Here is a 25,268-nt window from a genome sequence, read left to right as displayed (position 1 = left end):
GGAACCAGGCGATGTCGGGAAGCAATCAGGCGATGTCGTGAAGCTTGTCTCTGCTGCCACGTGGACCAGGAGGTGTCGACGACGACCAGGAGCTGGGCACAGACTGTCCCAAAAAGGCTCTCACTGTCGGCGGTGTCGGCTTCCGGATTGGAGTCAACAAGCCTTGGCAAAGGCAACCCACAACAGGATTCGAAGAGGGCATCTTACTCAGGCCAGCAAGGACTAAGGGGCTTCTCCTTTGGAGGGAAGCAAGGGCCAGTCTGGAGCAACCAGACCAGCAGTGTAGATTTTGGGTTTCGTCGTCACAGGGGCCACTAGCCAACGGGCAAGTGACTGGACAGACGCATCGAGCAGGAAAATGCAAAAGGGCCCCACGCAGCACTTGATGAGTGTGGAGAGGTGATCTGTGGTGCAGTTGATGCTCGGGGCTGGGTCTTCTCAATCCCCAATGCACAACTTCGAGGGTGCCTCAGAAGCTGCACGGAAAGCGTTTTGCTGGCTTTCCAAGATGGCCGGTCCCACGTCTCGCGTCGCCTCCACGGGTCTCAGCTTTGCTGTGGCTGTGGATCGGGCTGAAGGAAGTCTGGGTCTGGATCTTGTCAGGTTCTGTGTTCGGACTCCGGCGGAAGCAACGACAAAGCAAACCGTTGAGCGCTTGATGGTGCCTGCTTGCACAGGGTGGTCACTCCTTGACCACAAGGGAGATTCTTCAGTCTTCTACGTCGAGTAGGATGTCGAAGGTCCAGAGTTTCGTATCAGAGTTTCAGTCAGGATAAATCTAAAGTCTTGGGACTCAGCTCCTACCTATATAACAAATCTAGGGGCTGGATTACCTGCTAGGTCCCTCCTATGGGTGGGACCCAGGAAGGGGGTGGTTACACCCCTTTCTCTTTGTCCAATTTCACGCCAGAGCTGGGGCTGGAGTGCCCCAGCACTGGTTTGAACTGGACTATGCATGGGACACCTTGTGTGCCCCAGGCAGTGTCTCATTTCATTCAGCCCTCCCTGCCCCAATACACTATAGCCTGTCTGAGGTGTTGCTAGCACCTCCCTGTGACAGGAAACCTATTGTCCAAGCCTCCGTGACTGGAGGGACTCCCAGCAGCAGGAGGTCAGACTTGTGTCTGTGGCAGCAGCATCCATTTTGTGATGCTGAGGCTCTGGTTAACTTTAACCGGGATTAATGGAAGTAACATGTCTTCTCTCTCTAGAAGGGTGGAATGCTATCCCCGTCACCAGAACTGGCGAGGAGGTAGTATTCCAAAGCATATGACACCTTACACAACATGTTTTGATAAAGCCAAACCAAAGTTAGCATCTGACCGCGAGGTTCATAATGCACTTAAGAGTATATGGTATTTCAATACCCTAGAACAGCTATAAGGACATGGTTCCGAAAGCTGCAGACAGGCTCAGCTCATGCTAGAGCACCATCTCACATAAAACCAAGCACTCTTCCTTCAGGATTGTTAAGGCCTGCCATAGGAGTGACCTATAGGTATATATGTGTCTAGATTTAAGGTTAGACATAGGAATACTATATCTAAGCAAGGGGTGATTACACGACCTTGCCCCAGCTGAGTGATCAGCCAGTTGTGTCAGTTTGGATGGCCAGCCAGGAGTGGTAAAAATATGCTGCAGCCCCTGGTAGGCCTTGGGTGCACCTATGCCCTGGGTACCTATAGTACACTGTAAAAGGGACGCAACAGAGTGACCCAAATCCCAATTGGTGATGTACCTAAAGTACATGGTGTGAATTTCGAGAGAGAACAGCAGGGCTGCGGGTCTGATTAGCAGGCCTACAGCCACATTAAGGATGGAATGGGAGTTTCTTCGTAACACCTTATAAGTATACCTTCCCATTGGGACAAAATAGAGAAATAAAGTTTAGGCTCTCTGAACTCAGAATGTATTAATACATCTTTTAGTAAATATGTTTTTTAAATTGTGTGTTTGAAAATGCCACTTTTAGAAAGTAGGCATTTTCTTGTTTAACCATACTGTGTGTGGATTGTGGATTGACTGTCTGCATTCACTGTAGACAGCCACTGGGGTGGGGGGTAGGGGGGTGGGGGTATGAGGTGTGCCTGGCACTTCCTGGATGACTGAGCTGAGCTGATTGGGGCGTGGATGCATTAAGAGTAGTGGGAGGAGATTCCCTTGCACCTGATTAGGGCCTGTCTCCACCCCCTGTGGTCATACTTCACCAGTGAGGACAGCACTGGTTTAGACGGGGCTCAGAGACCCTTGCACAAAGAGATTAAAGACAAAATTGGGTATAAGTAGTACACCTTAAACCCCAGAACTCTAGATCACTTCTGGGCTCAAGAGGAACCTTTGCCAAGGAGAAGAGCTGTGGTGAGGAGTACTGCCTCTTTTGCTGTGTGAGGTTGGCCTACAGTTGCTGTTTTTACCAAGGAAAGGACAAAGACTGAAAATTTGCTGTGAACCTGCTTCAAGAAGAATCTTCAAGGGCCTGAGTGTACTAGCCTTCTGTTCTGAAATCTCAGGGACACACAGACTTCACCACTAGCTCCACTGAACTCTACAGCGGAGAGTTCTGACCTGTCAGGAGGTGCCTATTCCAGTTTCGGGCCTCCAGAGATTATTCCTACTGTTGGGACCTGGAAGAAACCTAAGACAAGTAAGAAAACATGTCTCCAATGCGATCAGTGATGCCGCTATGATGCTGTAACCTGCACCAAGGCCAGGGAAACAGCTCTTGAAGTGCAAGACGCACCGCCTGACCTGCACTGCAGATCCTATGCCTGCAGTTATCTGCATTTTCCGATACCATTGCTCACATCGTCGCAGTCATAGCCAGCATCCTGATATCGTTGTGCCGATAACTGCCAAGGGTGACTCCACGAACTCGCTGACTTTGCATTGTTACCAGATCTGACACCTCACTGCTGACGCAACTGTCTTCTCCTGTCCTGGATTCAACATGTCACGTCCTTGCGGACACAACCCCTCGCCTCACCCGTGGCAGCCAGCGAGCCGGCCTCGACCTCAGCACCAATGCCTCTCCTCCATGATGCCGTGCATCATCATAGACTTTGTTTCCAAGGTACTGTTTGCTTGGGGGATCTGTACTTTAGATTTATTGCGGTCAAATCGCAATAGCCCCAGGTGGAGCTGTTTGTTTACTACAACCTTTATTTTTGCAATAACTGTTCTAAAAGTCATATTTTATTACCTGTAGCTTGGAGTTTTGTAGTTTTGGTCTTGTTGAGTTTAGATAAAAATACTTTCATTTTCTAAACTGGTGTGGTGTCCATTTGGGGTGTTATCACTGTATTACTCTGTGTTTTCAGTACAAATACTTAACATGTTGCTTTTGGAATAAGCCTGTCTGCTCGTGCCAAGCTACCCAGGGTTGAGCAGGGGTTATCTAAAGTGTGTATTCCCCCTTACCCTGACTAGAATCAAGGGTCTCTATTTGGGCAAAAGTACCTACCTCTACCAACTAGAGACCCCCATTTGTAAAGAGCAGCATTTTTTGTTTTTGACAAGATTACACAAAATACATCTTCAAGGAAAAAAGCACATGCAGGGAAAAATGATGTAGTACATTCAGGCTAGGATAAGGAAAAACAGCAAAAGACAATAAAAATCATGGTAGTCAAAGGTCATCACGTAGTTTCAAAACATAGGAGTGCCTCTAGCACTAAAAGTGCCTAAATTGAGCCAGTGCCCCCTACCAGCTCGGGAAAGCTAGGAAAAAGTTCACTAATCCAGTCTGACTCCTTGAGATATTCAACAAGTGAGGATTCCTCTGGTATATATCTACCAGAAAGTTGACTACCAAAGGTAAGTAATGTTTTCTTCAGTTTGTCAGTTTTGTCCTCTGGTAGGCATATCTTACATGTATATCTTATGTTTTGTTATAGTGCTGGAAAGTTCTTTTAAACAGTTCAAGAACATAAGAGTGCCAAGTAACCCCATGACAGGAATCTCTACCTTAAGCACCAGAAATAACGTATCTCGAGAGAATCCAGTGAAAGAAAAGCAAATCAAACATAAAGTGAAGATGTGTTTAAGCAATAAGCAAGGTAAGGTCATTTTTCTTTTCAAAGAAGTATAAAAACAATTGACAGATATGTCACTGTATTTTTTCTTGGCCTTTTGCCATTAGGAGAAGAGAGCAAAGTGTGTTTCCCTCCAAAAAGTGCCATGTTTCATCCCAGAGCACTTACAAGTCGAAGAAAATTACTATCACTACTCAAGGAGAAAGAAACACAAGAACCATGACTACGCTTCGTCCTCTTGGTTAAAAACAAAAATCTGTATAGAACTAGTATGGAGTTTTTGGATTGGGTTGGAAAAATTGCAGCCTAAGCCTGAGGTGACATTTCCCACCCGGCTTGAATGAGGCCCATGTGGAACTTTTTAGTGCCTTTATACTTCCTACATTTGCTTCCTGTGGAGCAATCACTGCTCTACCTCAAAGGTTCCTCTGTGCCTCTGTGTGCTCACACTGAGAGCATCATTCATCGTACCCTGGTCTTGTTAATAATCCTCTTTTTCATCTCCCAGCTCGAGTTCAACTTTGGCACTAGCTGACTTTGGGTGGTCTTTTACTTCAAGGGCTGCTGCACTAATTGGGGCATGGTGCTATATATTACATTGAAATAGGGTGTGCAGCTTCCAGCTACTGCAGTCATCTGGCATTGAAAAAGTAGCAATGTTAGACTTGGCATCTTTGGCATGGCTTTCCCTTACTTTTTGCCTCTACCTCCTTTATGTTTGATTCTGTGCTGGATTTCTTTTTTGCTGGCTTAGATGCTTTGGGCACTTTGCCTCTGCTGATCAGTGTCAACGTGCAAGTGCTCCCAGTGTAAATTGTTATTACAGTTGATTCTCCCTGATTGGCATATTTGGTTTACTGTTTAGTCCCTAGTAAAGTGCATTAAGTCGGCCTGGACCTGTAAATCAAATGCTGCTAGTGGGCCTGCAGCACTGATTGTGCCACCCACAAGAGTAGCCCTGAAAAGGTATCTCAGACCAGCCACTGCAGTGTCTCTGCACACTTTTAAACTGCCATGTAGACCTTGCAATTGCACCCACTTGCCAGGCCCTAACTTTCTCTTTTCTTACATGTAAGGCAATACTATGGTAGGCCCAAGGTACCACAGGGTCGAGTGTATGTGAAAGGTAGACATATACTGGTGTGTGTGACATGTTCTGATAGTAAAATATGTAAATGTTGTTTTTCACTATTGAAAGGCGATCTACCCCATAGGATGGAATGGGAGATTCTTCGTAACATCTTACAAGTATACCTTCCCATTGTGACAAAATAGAGAAGTAAAGTTTAGGCTCTCTGAACTCAGAATTTAATAATACATCTTTTAGTAAATATGTTTTTTTAAATTGTGTGTTTGAAAATGCCACTTTTAGAAAGTAGGCGTTTTCTTGTTTAACCATACTGTGTGCTCTGCCTATTTGTGGATTGACTATCTGGTTTCAGTGTGACAGGGGCTGGGGATGTGCATTCACTGTAGACAGCCACTGGGGTGGGGGGTAGGGGGGTGGGGGTTTGAGGTGTGCCTGGCACTTCCTGGATGACTATGAGCTGAGCTGATTGAGGCTTGGATGCATTTAGAGTAGTGGGAGGAGATTCCCTTGCACCTGATTAGGGCCTGTCTCCTTTTCACAATGCTGTCTCCACCCCCTGTGGTCATACTGCACCAGTGAGGACAGCACTGGTTTCGACGGGGCTCAGAGACCCTTGCACAAAGAGATTAAAGACAAAATTGGGTATAAGTAGTACACCTTAAACCCCAGAACTCTAGATCACTTCTGGACTCAAGAGGAACCTTTGCCAAGGAGAAGAGCTGTGGGGAGGAGTACTGCCTCTTTTGCTGTGTGGGGTTGGCCTACAGTTACTGTTTTTACCAAGGAAAGGACAGAGACTGAAAATTTGCTGTGAACCTGCTTCAAGAAGAATCCTCAAGGGCCTGAGTGTACTAGCCTTCTGTTCTGAAATCTCAGGGACACACAGACTTCACCACCAGCTCCGCTGAACTCTACAGCGGAGAGTTCTGACCTGGCAGGAGGTGGCTATTCCAGTTTCGGGCCTCCAGAGAATATTCCTACTGTTGGGACCTGGAAGAAACCTTAGACAAGTAAGAAAACCTGTCTCCAATGCGATCAGTGATGCCGCTATGACGCTGTAACCTGCATCAAGGCCAGGGACACAGCTCTTGAAGTGCAGGACGCACCGCCTGACCTGCACTGCAGCTCCTATGCCTGCAGTTATCTGCATTTTCCGACACCATTGCTCACATCGTCTGTCCTCGCCAGCATCCTGATATCGTGGTGCCGATAACTGCCAAGAGTGACTCCACAAACTCGCTGACTTTGCATTGTTACCAGATCTGACACCTCACTGCTGACGCAACTGTCTTCTCCTGTCCTGGATTCAACATGTCACGTCCTTGCGGACACGACCCCTCGCCTCACCCGTGGCAGCCAGCGAGCCGGCCTCGACCTCAGCACCAACGCCTCTCCTCCATGATGCCGTGCATCATCATAGACTTTGTTTCCAAGGTACTGTTTGCTTGGGGGGTCTGTACTTTAGATTTATTGCGGTCACATCGCAATAGCCCCTGGTGGAGCTGTTTGTTTACTATATCCTTTATTTTTGCAATAACTGTTCTAAAAGTCATATTTTATTACCTGTAACTTGGAGTTTTGTCGTTTTGGTCTTGTTGAGTTTAGATAAAAATACTTTCATTTTCTAAACTGGTGTGGTGTCCATTTGGGGTGTTATCACTGTATTACTCTGTGTTTTCAGTACAAATACTTAACATGTTGCTTTTGGAATAAGCCTGTCTGCTCGTGCCAAGCTACCCAGGGTTGAGCAGGGGTTATCTAAAGTGTGTATCCCCCTTACCCTTACTAGAATCAAGGGTCCCTATTTGGGCAAAGGTACCTACCTCTACCAACTAGAGACCTCCATTTGTAACGAGCAGCATTTTCCTTTTTTTTGTTGTTGTAACTTTTTATTATTTGAAACACAAAGAAACAAAACATAGAACATACAATCAAGGCATTACAGTAATAATACAGCCATTAGGTATGCGCTCAAGGAGGACGGGAGAAACATGACAGCAGGAGAAAAGAATCTTTGAATACAGATGAGGGGAGGGAGGCAGAGGCAGAAATGCATATGAGCAGCACAATATATCACAGCTAGAAGGAATGTAGTCAGGGCGACTGGGTAGGACTAGGAATAGCAGTAAGTGGGGGCGCACAAATATCTCCACGGTATGAGTTCCAAGGGTTCCAAATCTTCCCCCATTTTTTGGGCCTGCCTCTTGCCATATACACTGTTTTCTCCCTGAACATGCACCAGTCCAGACTCTCTTTCCAAGCAGTCACTGTAGGAGGCCTAGGGGATCCCCACAACTGAGCAATATCCCTCTTCGCAACCATATTGGCCAGAGTCACCCACCTAAGCTGTGACACGTCATAGTCATTCGGACCCCATACATTCAACAAACATTGTCGGGCTTCCGGCATCATCACCACACCCGTAACTTCATCCATAATCTCATGTATACGTTTCCAAAATCGCACCACCTCAGGGCATTCCAATATAATATGGAGATAGGTGCCAAGGAGACCACACCCACGTCGACACATGCCATCCGTGGAGTAGCCCATATGGATCAGACGGGGACCGTGACATAGATTCTGTGGAGGATCTTGAGTTGGACCAGACGGAGGCGGGCCGGAATCGCCACCTCCTTGGGAGAGGAGATTGCAGACTGCCAGTCCTCGTCATCCAGTTCGATACCATCAGCAATCCAGGCCTCACGGAGGCGATCGAGCAGACTCAATCGGTCATTAATCATTTTCTTATAGAATAGTGAGATAGTACTATCTGGCACATAACCGTCTAGTATACGGTCTTCGAGAGGGGAGGAATCCGGAATATCACTACCCACTGGCAACACGGAGTTCAGGGCATGGCGTACCTGGATATAACGAAATTTTTCCCTGTCGCTCAACTTATACTCTATTTGAAGATCCGAGAAGGCCTTCACCCTGCCTTTAACCCAGAGATCACGCACTTTACCAATACCGATCATGTCCCACTTATCAAATCCCTTCGTCTTCCATAGGCCACCCAGCCTCGCAGAGGCATAGAGCGGTGTCGCACCAGTTAATTTATCACTCCAGCCCATAGCCGTCGTTGCGCTATGCCATACCCACATGGCTATAGCGGTAGGTCCCGTGAGTTGTGAACGAGAGGGTCCCGAATAAAGTGCTCTGTAGTAATCAACACCCGGGAGCAGCCACTTATGCATTTCAAATGCTGGATTCAACGCCGGGCCATACATCCCGTGGTTGATGGCAGCAAGGTGGGAAGCCCAATAATACCTGCGAATATCCGGGAGGGCTATACCGCCATCATACCAGGGAAGTGTCAATTTCGGAAGAGCTATGCGTGAACGTCCGTCCCATATTAGTTGCCTCTGCAACGATTCTATTTCCCGAAAATATTTCGACGGGATGACATCAAAACTATTCTGGAGGGCATATAGGAACCGCGGTATGGAAAACATTTTAAAAAGGGCCGCACGCCCTAAGGGAGATAACGGTAATTTACGCCAACGCGCTACATCAGAGCGTAACCGTTGGAGTGGGTTGAGTAAATTACGTTCATAGCGGACCGCCGGATCCATCGAGATAAACACACCCAAGTACTTAAAGCCAGACTGCGACAACTGGATGGGACAGCCCCGTGGCAAACGAGGGACATCACCCGCAAGTACATAAATGTAGGATTTCGACCAATTGATGATTAGGCCCGAGTTCTTCCCGAAGGAGTTAAGTACGTCAAACAATACGTTGAGCGATTTTTGGGGAGATGTAAGGTACAATAGAATATCATCCGCGTATAAGGAAATGCGATCCTCAAATTCCGGCGTCCAGCATATACCCTTCATTGAAGGTTCCCACCGTAACCAATCGGCGAGAGGCTCCAACGCCAAAGCAAAGAGGAGCGGAGACAACAGACAACCCTGCCGCGTGCCCCTCCCAAGAGTAAAAGGCACGGAGACGCGACCATTAACCACCACCTGTGCCAGTGGCGTTTCATACAGGAGTTTGACCCAACCAATAAAACCTGCGCCGAATCCAAATTTGGCGAGTACCGCCCAGAGATAAGACCACTCGATTGTATCAAAGGCCATCGTGGCGTCCAGGGACGCCAAGATGGCCGGTTCACGCAGCGTCGGAGCCCTCGCAAGAACACCATGTAGACGTCGCAAATTTAATGCCGTGTTACGGTGCGGGATAAAACCCGATTGATCCGGATGAATCAGGTCGCTAATAACCGTAATCAGACGATTAGCAAGCAGTTTGGCGAGGATCTTGGGCTCTGCATTTAAGAGCGAAATGGGTCTATAAGACGAGCAGCGATCTCGTGGTTTACCCTCCTTGTGGATCACCACAATGGTCGCAAGACGCTGATCTCTAGGGAGGGAGCCATTATCTCTCACCGCCAAAAACATATCACGGAGATAGGGAGCTAGAGTATCAGGGCGTAACTTATACAATTCAACAGGAAGGCCATTGGGACCCAGAGCCTTGCCAGAACGAAGGGAGCGTAGCGCGAGAGCCACCTCATCCACTGAGGGCGTGGCATCCAAACAGTCCCGATCCGATTCCGACAAACATGGAAGTGCTATATCCCGAAGCAACAACTGCGAATCCTCCTTGGGCCTGTCGGACACCGAGGTATAGACCTCTCGAAAATAATCAGCAAAGCATTCAACAATTTCGACAGGGTCAGTTACACTCACACCACCACATGTCTCAATCACCGGAACCACTCGATTCGCTCTCTCCCTTCTGTCTAGCCAGGCAATCAATTTCCCTGCTTTATCACCCACATCATAGAGCCGTCCCTGCTGTTCCCGACTCATCGTCTTTGCCGCATCAGTAACCAAAGTTTTATATTCTAATTGTTTAAGGCGGAGGACATGTAATGCTTCTCGAGACACCTCCCGCTCCAATGCAGTCTCCAGGTCTGTGATTTCAGTTCTGAACTGAACAATTGCCTCATTCTTACATTTCTTGGCACACCCCACCAAAGACAATGCCTGTCCCCTGATCACAGTCTTAAAAGCTTCCCACAACGAGACAGGCGAGGATACAGAACCAGCATTCTCAGTAAAATACAGATCAAATGATTTAATCAATTCAGTGTGAGTCTTAGGGTTAAGAAGATACCAGGGGTTAATCGGAGCCACCCCCCTCCCTTCGGCCTCGATGCTAAGATTAAAATGAAACCAAATAGGGGAATGGTCCGATATAACCCGGGCCAAGTGTCTGATCTCTCCAACCGAGGGGGACAGCGCCGCCGGTATCAGGATATAATCCAATCTAGAAAGACTACCATGAGCTCCCGAATGGAAAGTAAACTGTGTTTGCTCTGGATGCATTAGTCTCCAACAGTCTATGAGTCCCAATGTTTCCAGGAAGTCACCCAACCAGGATTGCGCAGCAGGAAGATCTCGGGGGGGATAGCGGTCGGGGGGGGGATAGCGGTCCATCCTGCCAGAAATGACGGAGTTAAAATCACCACCCAGTATCAAAACACCCTCCGGGAGGTCCAGAACCATCCGCCCCATGTCCGTAAATGTCGTGGATTGTAAGCCCGGGGGGACATAAACAGACACCGATATGGGTTTCCCCTCCCACCGCCCGACAAGTGCAACATATCGACCCCTGGCATCAAGGATCACATCATCACCCTCGAGGGGGAGGGAAACCCTAAGCAGGATACCCACTCCTCTAGAACTAGATGTAAATCCAGAATGGGCAGCAAGACGATAACCCCGTCTATTAAGAGCGTGACAAGTGTTTCCGATCAAGTGTGTCTCCTGTAGCAAAACGACATCAGGCGAAAGGCGCCGCAACAGCTGCATAACCACCCCTCTCTATATGCGATCACCCAACCCATTGACATTCCAGCATAATACCCTCAACCCTCTACCCCCCATCCAGATCCCCGACGAACTCCCATCGCAAAACGAGCATCACACCAATGTCAAAAATAATGAAAGTACCTTGCCTTGAAAAAGAAAAAACAAACAATCCCAGAACATGTCCCTCCCTCCCCCCAAGGTTCCCAACACAACTCCCCCCCCCCACCCTGCACCGACTCAAAAGCCACCCCAATTTGCAGTGTGCCTGTCGCCCTAACAATTACAAACAAAGAACTAATCTACACAAAGAAAAACCCCAGAGGAGGAAAGGGTCCCGCCATCCCCGCAACCTCCCAAGATATGAATGGAATGATCAAAAAAGTCAGTGAGCCTCAGCTGGTTACGTTGAGTAGTGTTCCGGACACAGGCGCCATAATCATTCTTGGTCCATCAGTCCCCCTTCAGCACCACCAGCATGTTCCTGGCCAGCACGGCGAGTCGGCAAAGTGTCCAACCAATCACTTGCTTCCTCAGGCCTGACAAAGAAGAATGTTCGATTGTCATATTCAACACGCAGTCGGGCCAGGAATAACATAGCATATTTTAGTTCCATGTCTCTTAGTCGCCGTTTCACACCTTGAAATCCCATACGTTGTTTCTGGACTGATTGAGAGAAGTCCGGATAAAAGTTCACAGCAGCGTTCTCAAACTGCGTAGGGCCATTTGTCCGGGCCGCCTGCAAAATGGCGTCGCGATCTCTAAAGTTGAAGATCCGTGCAATAATCGGACGGGGGGGGAAACCGGGCTTCGCCTGTCCCCCTGGCACTCTGTGCGCACGTTCGATGGCAAAGAATTTGCTCAGGCCCTTGGGTGCGAGATGATTAAGAATGAGGTTCTCCACTCGAAGATCAGTGGCGAGTGAACTAGAATCTTCCGGGACCCCAATAATACGCACGTTATTGCGCCGTGCACGGCCTTCAAAATCCTCCAAGCGACGAGCAAAAAAGTCATTAGCAGATCTAAGGTTGTGCACTTCTGTTTGCAAGTCGGACACATCCGTGGTAAGGCTGGATGTCTTTAGGTCCAATGACTTCACCTTCTCATTTGTCTTGGCCAGATCAGTTCGAATGAGGTTAACATCAATAGCCACCGTGTCTAACTTCAGAGCCAAGGCTTCATACTGTTGGCCAATGGAAGACTGAAAACCAGCAATGGCGCCCATCACGTCCTGTACCGTTAAGTCCGCCAATACAGCTGGATCGTCGACAGCCTCCTCACGAGTCTTAGGTGCGCCACCAGGGGATCCTTTAGAGAGTGTACAGCGATCCATGACATTCGTCTGGGTTGACCCTCCACCGATGGTGGTCTTGACTTTCCGTTTCTCACCCTCAGGCTTGCCCGTCATGGCGAGTCGGGTGCCCCGGAGGGAGGCTCGGTATCTGGTCCAAATGGCTCCTTAAAAATTCACACACAAGAATACAGGAGGCAAAGTTGAGCCAATGGAGACCACAGCCAAACAGTCGCCAGCTCGGAGCTCAATGAGCTGGTGACGAAGCTCGTCCGATCAACAGACACACCGCAGATATGAGGGTGTGCGCAGGAGAAACGAAACCGAAAGTGAAGTGAGGCTGTGATCTGATCCCCTCAAGCCATTGTTGTTAAATTACGACCTGGGCACTGTTACAACTCAAGGTCCAGGCTGTTCCATTGAGAAGGCCGCAAATTTCAAGACGGCAAAACTCTGGGACCCTGCGTCCGATTCCGACCCAAAAACCTGCTAGTACATCAGCCGGGTTGTGTCTTCAATGATCTTCCATCAAAACAGGATATTATCCAGGATAAATGCGGGAGGCAGCGAGGGTCCTCGGGAGCCCTGTGCTCACGCGGCCATCTCTGTTGCGCGCTAAGCTCCTCCTCGCATTTTTTGATGTGGATTCCATATCCAAAAAGATTCCTAGACCCTCCCCCCCAAAAAAAGTAGGTTCATTCTGATGTATACTTTTAACTATCGATTCTAAAGAGATCAGAGGGCTCTGGTTTCCGGTGGAAAGCTGACTCCACAGCAATTTGAATGGGGGTGTTCAGTTTGGTGTTGAAGGCCATCCCACCATCAATTAAAAGGAGGCTACTACAGATTCTCACAGACAACACTCCCGCCATAGAGGCAAGGCGGAGTGAAGGCATGGGTCCTGAGCCAGGAAGCTCTGCGCTTCTGGAAGTTGCCAACTCGCCAGGACATTTCTATGGTCGTGAAACAAATGGTGAGATCTTTAAATGCTAGATCAGAGCAACTCAGTCATCGATGACTAGCGGATCAGGAATGGCTGTACTACCTGATTGTGGCGTTGGATGTTTTCGCCTCTTCCAAGAGCACGCAATGTGAGAGTTTTCTAATATAGACTTCTAACTGCAGATGCCTACCTCCAGGCATCTGACTGTATCTGAAAACCTTTGTCAATAAATTGAGAGAAGACCCCACAAGTTCCAGGGAACAGGGTACTAGGGACAATGTAAAGTCAAAGAACTATCCCTGGAAGGGTTGATATAAGGGAATACTTTAACACTCGCTAACAGTATATATTTCAAAGTAATATTAAGATCACTGGTCACAGACTAGTTTGTAACGTTCACAGTCTTTTTATTAAAAAACGTATTTGTTAAAATTTCAGTGTGAATTTGATTCTACTGCAAACCTAGGGATACAAAATAATAAGAGTATAACAATCTATACACTAAATTTAAAAACAAGAAAACATTTTCATGTTAAACTATACAGCGTGAACGGTGAAAAAATACACATTTTCTAAATTATCCACATACTTTCATCATTGAAAAAGAAAAGATAGACAAAGGAAAAGGAGGAAACCCCACATGCAGGAAAAATACCTAATATTTTTACAGATAGTACGATTCAAAAGCCTTCACAATGATGTACTAGGATTTCCAGTATTACAATATGCAAAATATCCAGAATCCCAGGGGCTTGAATTCTATTAAAAACAAAAAGCGTCGACGCGTTTCGGTGTATCAGCCCGTAGATATAGTTACACCTTCATCAGGACAGTTTCATTCGGGGTCATCTGATTCAGTAAACAGATATCCTTGCTTTATTTAGGGATACTGGTTATATATCGCAGTGTTGGTCAATTTCCACACACCGCCTGGAAAAGGATGGGAGCGGTTCAAAATTGGCTCTGATCCGATCATTTTTTTCGGTGAAAAGGATTTGTTGAATATTACTTCCTTAGTTTGTTGACTTGAACTCAGATTTCCCTGGTTATGGGATATTTTCTCACTCTGTTGCGTGCGGGAACCTTGTATTATTAAAGGTGTCCCCTTCCCCGTGGTTCGCCTTATATTTCAGACTCGTCAGTTGCCTCTTGATAACAATTTGTGGGTATTCACGTATGTCTCTTAGATCTTAGTGAAGCGCTCGCCAAGGGTGCATCCGATCTTGTATTTTTCGTTTTCTTGTTTTTAAATTTATTGTATAGATTGTTATACTCTTATTATTTTGTATCCCTATGTCTTCAGTAGAATCAAATTCACACTGAAATTTTAACAAATATGTTTTTCAATAAAAAGACTGTGAACGTTACAAACTAGTCTGTGACCAGTGATCTTAATATTACTTTGAAATATATACTGTTAGCAAGTGTTAAAGTATTCCCTTATATCAACCCTTCCAGGGATAGTTCTTTGACTTTACTCTGAAAACCTTTGCACTGCAAAATCCCCCAGCATCAACAAGTGGCGTAATGAGCCATCAAGGTTTGTCATGGCTCTCCGTCTTGTGAGGACGTGACATCGGTTCCCATATATGTGTCACCTGCTCGGCTGGCGTCCGTTCTTTTCTATCTACACCAACTGACGTAGATCTAGAACTTCAACTTTCGTTTATTTATTGCTAAATTTCTACTAGAACTTGCTTTTTGTTACGGGTGTGCGGCATACACCACTCCACCGGCTGAGTTTGAGGAAATTTGCAATTCCCCTTAGAAATGTGAAGTTTGGCAAAAAAAGTTAACTTTGCCAACCTCGGAGTGGAGTTTACCCATGTGCTGGCACTCAACCCTGTTTAATTAAAAGCCCAGTCACGTTGGCTTTTCATGATAGGCCGAAGGACAGTAAAATAAGAACTTGTTACCAGGATAATCCTGCTAACGCATGATTCCGTGACTCATGCACTCCCCCATGCACCATGCCCCACTGCCCTGACTGCGCCGTTTATACTCACTGTTGCTCCACGATTTAAAAAGGTATTTGAGGTTGATCTCAAAGAAGCCTGAGTCCTGCTGGCTGGCCATTGCTGCCGTATGCAGAGGTGCTATCCTGTGTATCTTATTTTTTGTTTTTAATTGCTTTTGTGATAGGTGAAAGGGGCTTGTCTCTGGAAATGTTAGAGAGAAACACTGTGTTTTTAAAATACCCCTCACACACTGAGTCCCATAGTGTCATGCTTCATCATAGGGGTCTTCCCGTCCCTCTACGGGGCGGGGCGTCCTACGACTACGCGGGAGCACTTATTTGTGAAAGGACTATGTGTGTGGTGAATTATGTGAGAGTGATAGGGAAAGTGAGGAATATTACAAGATTAAAAAAGGAGATTTAAACATTTCCTGGCTAGTGGAAAAAATACACTTTATTCAGTTCCCTAGCTGGAAACCTTAAAAAGGGAGAATCAGATAAGTTGGGGGCAAAATGTACTCCCTACTTGGTCGACATGTTTCGAACGCAGTCCCCACTGCGTTTCTCATCAGGACCTAGATATGATCCCTACTACACTCTACACGCATCTAGTGGATATATAGTTTGCCTATTATTGCACGGAGACTGACTGCAAAAATAGGCTGGCCAGTATTATCCAAAAGGGTTGAATCGTCCCACAAAAATTTACCAATTTGGTATACGTAGTCTCTGGATGACCACGGAGCAGCACGGAGGTATGATGCAGGCAAGAGCTTTCCTGTTTTCCACAATGAAAAACATTGATTCCTAGTAGGAAGCCTTCTTCCCCGTTTGCTTGCTCATGTGGCTTATCATCCAGAGACAACGTATACCAAATTGGTAAATTTGGTATGATGAGAAACGCAGTTGGGACTGCGTTCGAAACATGTCGAGCAAGTAGGGAGTACATTTTGCCCCCAACTTATATGATTCCCCCTTTTTAAGGTTTCCAGCTAGGGAACTGAATAAAGTGTATTTTTTCCACTAGCCAGGACATTTTTAAATCTCCTTTTTAGGTCTTGCACCTGCGACGATCGCGAAGCGATGTCGCTGCGAGCCCTATTGTCGGCGGTTCTGCTTACAACGAGCTAAGGGAGACAAGAGATGGGCACACGCACCCTGCCGTAATCAGATCAGGTCGCGCGCGCGTTCACCATCTCCTGTCTCCCTTGTAAGCCTCAGCACACAGAGACGCACGCACGCACGCACACACACACAGACACTCGCGCACAAATCCCCTCTTCCCCCCTCCCACCAGTCTCTTTTTACACACGCACGCATACACATGCACGCATACATACGCACGCATACATACACACGCATACACACACACGTGCATACACACACACGCGCACACAGACACACTCGCACACACACATCCCCCCTCACACCCCACTCACTGGGTTATTTTCGCATGTCCCTCTCTCTCTCTCGGCAACCAGCGGGTCATTCTCGGCAACAGGCGGGGCTCTCAAGGAGCACGGGAGCCCCGCTAGCTGACACGCAAATCTTCCAGCTGGCTTCACGGGCACAGGAGCGCGGGGTAGGCTCCTGTCTGCTTCCTGTATTTTTGCGGCCCGTCCCAACACAGGTTGCATGGCTTCCTGTTCAAGCCGGGCTGCGGCGGTGAGTTTTTTTCAATACCTAACTTGTTTCTTCACTGGCCTCTAGTGGAAAAAGAACAAGACGGTCTTATATCTTCAGCAGACATTCTTATTTAAGTTCTATCGGTAGGATGATGCGCCAGAATACAACGCACAGCTTGATAAAAGCCTGGCAGGTTACGAGGGACAATCGTTGACCTGTGATTGTTAATACCCGAAGCGCCTCTGTGGGGCGTGGAGGGAAGAAGCGACATAGACCCGCCCACTTTACGGAACCGGGAGAAACGAAACTTAACTCTGCGCTTCCTCCTCGGCAGGATCATGGCTGCTGCAAACTAGCTCGGGAGCCTGAAGGAGGAGGCCACGTGCTCAGTATGTCTGGAGTATTTCACAGACCCCGTCAATGTGAAGTGTGGACATGCCTTCTGTCTGTCCTGTATCACTCGGTGCTGGGAGGGGCTGCAGACAGACTTCCCCTATCCTCAGTTCAGAGAAACATTTCAAATCAAAACCCTCCGACCTAACAGGTAGCTGGGAAACATGGTGGAACTATTGAAACTGCTTCCCTCCCCGAGTGCGACCGTCCAGGGGGAGAATGTATGCCATGAAGATGAAGAGATTAGAAGCTGAAATTGTTCTGTGAAGTGGATCAGATGCCTATCTGTGTGGTCTGTAGCGAGTCCAAGGATCACAAGGCTCACTCAGTGTTTCCCATTTGGAGGCTGCCCAGGACTACAAGGTGAGTCTGCCGCAGGTGTGTCGTTAGAGCAGGTGCTCATTCATTGCTTTCATCAAGGAGGCTGCCCAGGACAACAAGGTGTGTGTGCCGCAGATCTGATAGGGTTGGGGCCTTACCGAGCACTTTTGATTAAAGGATGGACAGCAAATTAGGACAGATGTTTGGCCCTACTAGTAGCGGAATAAAATGTTTTTTTTTGTGCACCTGTGTATGCATAGCTTACAAATTTACTGTATCCATACGTGACAAGCTGCTCCAATCCAGGGTTTTTACTTTGCATTCTGTGACTTGTAGTACTGGTTTTATACCAAGACATATAAAACTACTAGTTCCAGAATGCAAAGGACCTTGGGAAAGGTTGGAAGGATTTGTATTTCAAGGCACTAGGTGTCCGTTTCACAAGGCTGCTTACATGAATACGTTTAGGTTACAGGCATAAAAGCATATTAAGTGTAAGAAATTCACAAAAGGTGATTGTGCCCTCGTAAATTGATTTCGATGTGCAATATTGCCACATTACTCCAGGGGTAGGATCATGTGGGGCTTCGAAGTCTGGTCTGGATGCTGAGTGAACTGGTGCATCCACTTTATGATCTATGTTCGACCGCACGGTCACAGGTTCGAATCCTGGTGGGCCAACCCAGCCTTGCATCTTTCTGAGTTCGACAACAGGAATACCGTTCAGTTGGGTAACAATTAGCACCTTTTTCTCAGTGCTAACCGGCTCCGAAGAGTGAAAGTATGCTTTAAGAAAATCTTACACGCTCTAAAGTTTGAGATTACCTATAAACTTGAGAGTTTGTGTATAGTAAGGTTTTTATCTCACATTAATTCCCACCCATTTACTCTCGTGAAGAATAGGAGGAGAGCCCTTTCTAGTTAGAAATGCAAGAGAACTCCTCCAAAATGTGTGGAATTGTAGAAATATTTCTTCGACGGGGTAAATTATATTTTTTGTGACGAAAGGAAAGAAAAATGCCTTTGCCCAAAAACATTGGGATTGTCCCTATCCACAATATAACAGAAATTATGCATGCAGGAAGCACTTCATGTAAACAACAAAGACACATAATTGCGCGTAGCAGGTTTCAGGAGTATTCTTGAAAACCTCTTACTGGGCGGTTACCAAGAGTACTCTTGGAAAGTTTTGTGCTGTGTGTGTAGATTAGAACCCACGTGATAGAGTGAACCTGCAGGGGCAGATTTACGAATACTTTTACCTAAAACATGGGGTCTTACATTGAGTAAATGTAGGAAAGAGGAGGACGGAATTGGGGACTCAACATTCAAAACTTTTGAGACCTCCATTAAGTCACAGATATTGGCTGTTGGTTTACAAATGGAAACACTCGCAAACTTACAACAACCCAACTAATGTACTTATTTAAGGGGCTAATGATGGAACACTCTTCTTTTCACTTTGAATGTTGGAAAGGGGTTTCTCCAAGCCCCTGTATAGTAATACAGCAGTTGTTTAAATTGTGAATTCCCAAATAAACAAACATCTAAGAAGAGCAGGCATTTAAAGACTTACAGTTTCAGTTTTATTCCTTTTATTCGGTTACCACTTGTTTGCAACCATAAAAAGTACAGATAAAAACTATCGAAAAGAAAAAATTATTTTACATAACAAGTAAAACATAAAAGCATTTACACGAAAACACATAAATCAAACAAGAGTTTCTCTTATTTTGATACTTTTTAGGAATGTGGCTATACATTTAGCAGAGTGAGTTGAGTTCAAAAGTTGTAGAGAAAGGTAAGCTAGGTGACAAGACCTATGACCAGATGATCGAAGAAGTGGTAGTATCCAAGTTCTGCGTGGGGTCTTATAATATAAGCAGAAAAAAATAATATGTATGGTTGATTGGGTCGATACTCCGTCACACGGACAGTTCATAATGTCTTTCGACCAACACTGTATCAGAGGAAAGGAAACCAGTCGAAAGAAAGTATTAAAACGAAATCTTGTCAAAAGATATTTTTCAAAATTAGACAAATAATATGTTAAATACGGTTGTATGAGATTGACTGGTTGAATTGCTTGGATTTGGAGATTAGAATGTTTTTGAATCTCGGTTGTACTACGAAGTTCTCTTAGGTGGTCCATACTAATTTTCTTTAGATCTTTCCTGGATATATCCTCCACACTCGGTGGGTCGTCAAAATAAGAACTCCGACCTAGGTCTTTGAAAAAGTTCTCCACATATGCTAGCCAGGGAATCCTCCGCCAGTTTGTTAAGGCCGTACAGTCCTCAATCAGCGAGCGTGTCAGATGACATTCTGGTTTTGACCATATACGTTGCCATAGAAGGATTGGTTGGACACGTATATAGTCTGTAATATAATCCATTCCAAGCTCGTTGTGGGTAGCATAGTTCGGGGCGCTTTGTAGGAGGGACAACAAGTATTTAGCGAACCCGTTCTCTACTACTTGAATCGGATCAATTGGACCGTGGCCCCAGACTCCTGCGCCGTAAGTGGCCACGCTATGGCATTTAGCATAGAAGATTTTTAAAAGTTCTTGGGGAGCAGGTTTACCTAATTTCCTAGAAAAGGAGATCAAAGCCGTAGTTGCTCGTTGGAAAAGGAGTTTTCTGCTGGCCGTGGCCTGCCGCCAGTTTAGAGAATCATCCACCAATATCCCCAAATATGGGTAGGCAGACGTCTTTTCCAGTCTTGACTTTTCCACGACAATCACTCTGGGTTTCTTGACCTTGGGGCCGATATGCATAGTAAACGTCTTTTTTATGTTAATTTTGAGACCAAGGGAACCCATGAAAGAAGCATATTTATCAAGCTGCTTTTGTAATTGATTGAGTGTCCTTGCAAAAATGACTGAGTCATCTGCATAGAGCAGCGTTGGTATGGAGCGATGTTTGATCTGGGGTAAGTCCTGGCTCCCTTCAAGCATGGCCTGCTCGAGACCGTTGGTATAAAGGTTGAACAGGAAGGGAGCCAGTACGCAGCCCTGCCTTACCCCTTTTTTGATGGAAAAGGATCGGGACAACTCACTAAGACTTACTCTTATTAATCCTGTTGCTTTATCTGCATCGCCCATGGTGTGTCGCTGCTGTAGTGATGAGCACACGTGACCTAGAAATACACCCTGAAGCATGGTGCAGCCAAGGGGATACGTAATGGGGGCTTGAGAGCAAGGGCTCTCTCTAGAGTGTTATGTCTGGGATTTGTTGTGCATGACACCACACTGGCGATGAGAACTCACCCATGACATGGTACCAGATCATGGACTCTCTCCAGATGTTGTCTGTGATTCGCTGTCCGCGATATCACACTGGCGATGAGAACTCAACCATCACATGCTACCAGAGCATGGGCTCCCTCCGGAGGGTCATGTTTGTGTTTTGCTGTCTGCGACACCACACTGGTGATGAGAACTCACTCATGGCATGGTACCAGATCATGGACTCTCTCCAGATGTTGTCTGTGATTCGTTGCCCACAATATCACACTGGTGATGAAAGCTCACCCATGACATGCTACCAGAGCATGGGCTCTCTCCAGAGTGTTGTCTGTTTCCTTGTCCGCGATATCACACTGGCGATGAGAACTCACCCATAACATGCTACCAGAGCATGGGCTCTCTCCAGAGTGTTGTCTGTGTTTCGTTGTCCGCGACATCACACTGGCAATGAGAACTCACCCATGACATGCTACCAGAGCATGGGCTCTCTCCATTGTGTTGTCTGTGTTTCGCTGTCCACAAAACTACACTGGGGCCAGGAATTCATCCATGACATGCTACCAGAACAGGGGCTCTCTCAAGAGTATTTTGTCTGTGATGTGCTGTCCACAACACCACACTGGTGATGAGAACTCACTCCTGGTATGTTACCTTCACTGCTGTATCATCAGGTTTTCTTTACTGTAGTGCTGCACGCCGGGCTCTCTTTTTTTACCTAAATTCCTGATGTAACTGATATTTAACTGCAGTCCTGGCACATGCTATGTCCCCTGGAAGGAACAACACCTGCACCCTGACTGCAGCCAGGGGTTTTGCCCCGCTTCCCACTTTACTAGCTATGCATTTGGGCTCTACGTGGCTTATTAAAAATATATCCTCGTTGGTACACACTGTCTGCCCATGACTGGGTGCCGTTCTTTGCATGTGCTCGGCTAGTAAGGAAATCTACAGAGCAAGGATCAAGAGTCCGTGTATGAGCTATGGTTTGCATGGCAGTTGTGTGAGTTATGGCTTGCGGCATGAACCATAGCTGGTGAATCTTGGTTGTTTTTGCTTTAAAATCCTAACCATAGCTGGTCTTTCACCATATTAAAGTGGAAAATATATAGATGCAATTATTTAATGACTGGGAAAATGACTTCAGCACATAAGTCAGATCCCATGCTCTCACCACAGTACAGGTAATGTGCTTGGGGATTCTCAACCCCTTGATCTTACGCTATAGGCCTGCGTAAAAGCTGGTTTTAATAGCTAATGCACAAAAAGGAGATCCACATGCTTTAATATAACATTTATTGCCATTGTGGGGAGTGAGGCAGCATGACTCATTTTAGGCTTCACCTCTCATGACCCCGTGCCACGCTCAGTTGTGGTAAAATACTCTGAGCATTTGATATATATCCATCCTACTGGCGGGCGCTAGTAAGTAGTTCTAGTTAGGACCTAGTTTCCATAGAAAAAACATTTTTAGTTTTGCTCATAACTTTGGCGCCATTTGAGGAATCTTCACGAACCTTTCCAATAAAAAAAAAGAGAGAGAAGAGAAGGGGTCAGGGAAGGAATAACCTCAACCTGCCAGGGTTAAAAAGCATTTATTATTTACAGATTTTTGCTACAAAAACCATGAAGATTTGCAAATCCCTGCAAAAATAACAAGCATTTGCAATGCAATAGGTCTCGCAGTTGTTTGAGTTTGAGCCATTGGCATTGGAATTGGCAATGCCTTTTATTTACGTTTTATAAACCAACACATAAATAAAAGGCATTGCCATTTACAATGGCAATGTCTCAAATTCAAACAACTGCGAGACCTATTGCATTGCAAATGCTTGTTTAATCTTGTAATATTCTCCCAAGAAAAACATCTACTAAAAATGCTTTATCCAAACTCCATTGGCTTCCGATTAAAGAGAGGATTAAATTCAAGACTCTTTGCTATGCCCACCGTATCGCTCAGAACAAAGGCCCCTACTATCTGAAAAGTCTTCTTACCATACACCGCCCGATTAGGGATTTAAGATCATCAGGTATGATGCTATTTAAACTTCCCCGAATCACAAGAGCTAAAAAGGGAGGTAAATCTTTCTGTTACCTGGCCACAAAGTACTGGAATACACTCCCACTCCACCTGCGGATGGAACCTTCCGAAATGAGATTTAGGGCAAAATTAAAAACCCATTTGTTTCCCTAGCAAGTAAATCTTTCTGCTGAGCTCCATGTCAATACTCCTCTGGTTTAGTATTGTATTTGCAGTCAGCGCGGGGACACACAGTTTTGTGCAGCCAGGCGCTTAATAAATGCTTTATTATTATTATTTTTTACTTTCCCTATCACTCTCACATAATTCACCACACACATAGTCCTTTCACAAATCAGTGCTCCGCGTAGTCGTAGGTCGTAGCAAGCCCCGCCCCGTAGAGGGACGGGAAGACCCTTATGATGAAGCATGACACTATGGGACTCATAGTGTGTCAGGGGTATTTTAAAAACACATAGTGCTTCTCTCTAACATTTCCAGAGACAAGCCCCTTTCACCCATCACAAAAGCAATTAAAAATATTTATATAAAGTCTAATAGGAGGTAGATTCTATTCTTTAGAAACCTCTATCCTCCCTCCTTTGTTGTTTTGGTATGCAGAGGTGCGCCAGGAGGCCCCAGGCAGGTACCAGTTGCACAGTTTGATATTTGGCATGAGTTAGTGGCGTCAGCAGAGTCAGAGAGCTACAGCCTATGGTACATGAAAGCCATCCAGCACGCCATTGCGTCTTGATAAGTCATCATGACTCAGAAGTGCTTTGCTTCCTGTGGTTGACTGCAGAGACTGCTGGTGAGAGAGATGCTTATCAGAGTGGAGCCTGCAGAGGAGTACGGAGTGGGAGATGGAGGAGGGCAGCCCCGTCTGGCGGATTCTGTAGTGCAGTACACACCGTCATTGGTAAGTGTGTTGCCAGAACTTAGAATAGTATTAGTTGCATTCAGCTACACAGGGTGAAGATTTAGGTCTGTGTGACCTTGCTCTGCCGTACTCACGGAAATCCATGTATCACGGCAGAACTTTTTGGTCACTTCACAAAGCCTGACAACACAAACACCGCCCAGCCTTTCTATTTGTGTGCAAAATGTAATTCACATCATCAGGTTTTAAGCCATGTTTTAAGCCATGTATGACTTTTAGTCGACAGATGCGGTTTACTGATCGACACAGTGTCTGTTTCTGGTGCTTTGGTTCTTGTCACAACGCTGTCATGTTCGTCATTTGCTAAAATGAATAGGAAGGCAATCTGAGACCCTGAAACTAAACTCATGGTAGCGAAAATACGGAAGTCGAAGCCTCATTCTCGTTCCTGATTGAGATCAAGGAGGAGATCTCATTCTCCATCTACAGGTCGTTCGAGAGACAGGACTTTATTGAAATAAGTAAGTCCAAGAAGAGCCATAAGAAACATAAACAATCCAAACATGGTTCTCCTGCTTTACGACACTCCCACCATTTGGGGTCACATGAAGCACCTGGAACTTCTAGACAACGTTGTGTTTCTGTTATACCACCTTCTGCATTATTTCCATTCTAGATTCCAATGGATAAGGTAGCGGTGCCAGACCTCCAACCACTTAATAAAGCTATCGACTCTATCTTTTGTGCTATTTCTGGATCCGTCTGTTACACTTTAGAGATACAAGGATCTCAGGAGAAACCCATCCTCTTTGCCAGCTGTGCTTCGAAGTTGGGTGTCTGAAAGAAACATGTTAGTGATAGATTCCTTACCTTAGAATAACCCCCAGGCGGCAGACTGGATCCAGAAAGCTTTCATCAGCAGTACCCCTGTGCGTCTGTAGGCTTCGTCGCACGGCTCCATGTACGTCGTTGGCGTCTGAGTTGCCGAGATAACGTCACTGGTGCTACTTAGACGCACCCACGCGCGCTGACATCAGTTCTTTCTTTTTCCGCGCCAGCAGGCACAGATCCTGAGAGAGCGGTACCCCTAGTCCATTTTTGACTGACTTTCTTGGGACTTTTGTCTGTTTTTTGAGTCTTTGATTCCTGGTGTGCAGGGATGCCCGGTTTTAAATCTTGCGCGGCTTGTCCCTGCACGATGTCGGTGACGGACCCACACCATGAGTGTCTCAACTATCTGAAAGAGACACGCTCGTGATAGACTCCTTACCTTAGAATATCCCCAGGCGTCAGACTGGATCCGGAAACTTTTTTCGTCAACAGTACTCCTGCGTGTTGAAAGGTGGCGTCGTGCGGCTCCGCGTTCGTCGCTGGCGTCATATGCGCTGAGATGACGTCACGGAGACTACTTAGGCGCCACCCATGTGCGCTGACGTCAGTTCTTTCTTTTTCCGCTCCAGCAAGCACAGATCCGGTTAGAGCACGTACCCCAGTCACTTTTTACTAACTTTAAAAGTATTTTTGTCTCCACTATTTTGAGTCTTTGACTCCAGGTGCCACGTGGTGATACCTGGGTTTAAATTCTGTGAGGCCTGTCTCCATACGATGTCGGTGGCCGACCCCCATGGCGTCTGTCTCTACTGTCTG

The 25,268-nt window shown here is 46.3% G+C and overlaps 1 protein-coding gene across 2 annotated transcripts in view; it reads left to right on the top strand.

Annotated features, from left to right (window-relative positions):
- The window catches only part of PHIP (PHIP subunit of CUL4-Ring ligase complex), a 2,061,705-nt gene that overhangs the window by 1,851,262 nt on the left and 185,175 nt on the right, over positions 1-25,268 (top strand). For both annotated transcript variants that reach the window (XM_078648101.1, XM_078648100.1), the window contains exon 40: positions 3,894-4,055. In XM_078648101.1, the coding sequence (XP_078504227.1) occupies positions 3,894-4,055 (162 nt within the window). The remainder of the gene's footprint in view (positions 1-3,893; positions 4,056-25,268) is intronic.

Source organism: Lissotriton helveticus, chromosome 6 (assembly GCF_964261635.1).
Source record: "Lissotriton helveticus chromosome 6, aLisHel1.1, whole genome shotgun sequence".
Lineage (NCBI taxonomy): Eukaryota > Metazoa > Chordata > Amphibia > Caudata > Salamandridae > Lissotriton > Lissotriton helveticus.
The sequence above is the reverse complement of the archived record's forward strand: the minus strand, read 5'-3'. Positions and strand labels throughout refer to the sequence as shown.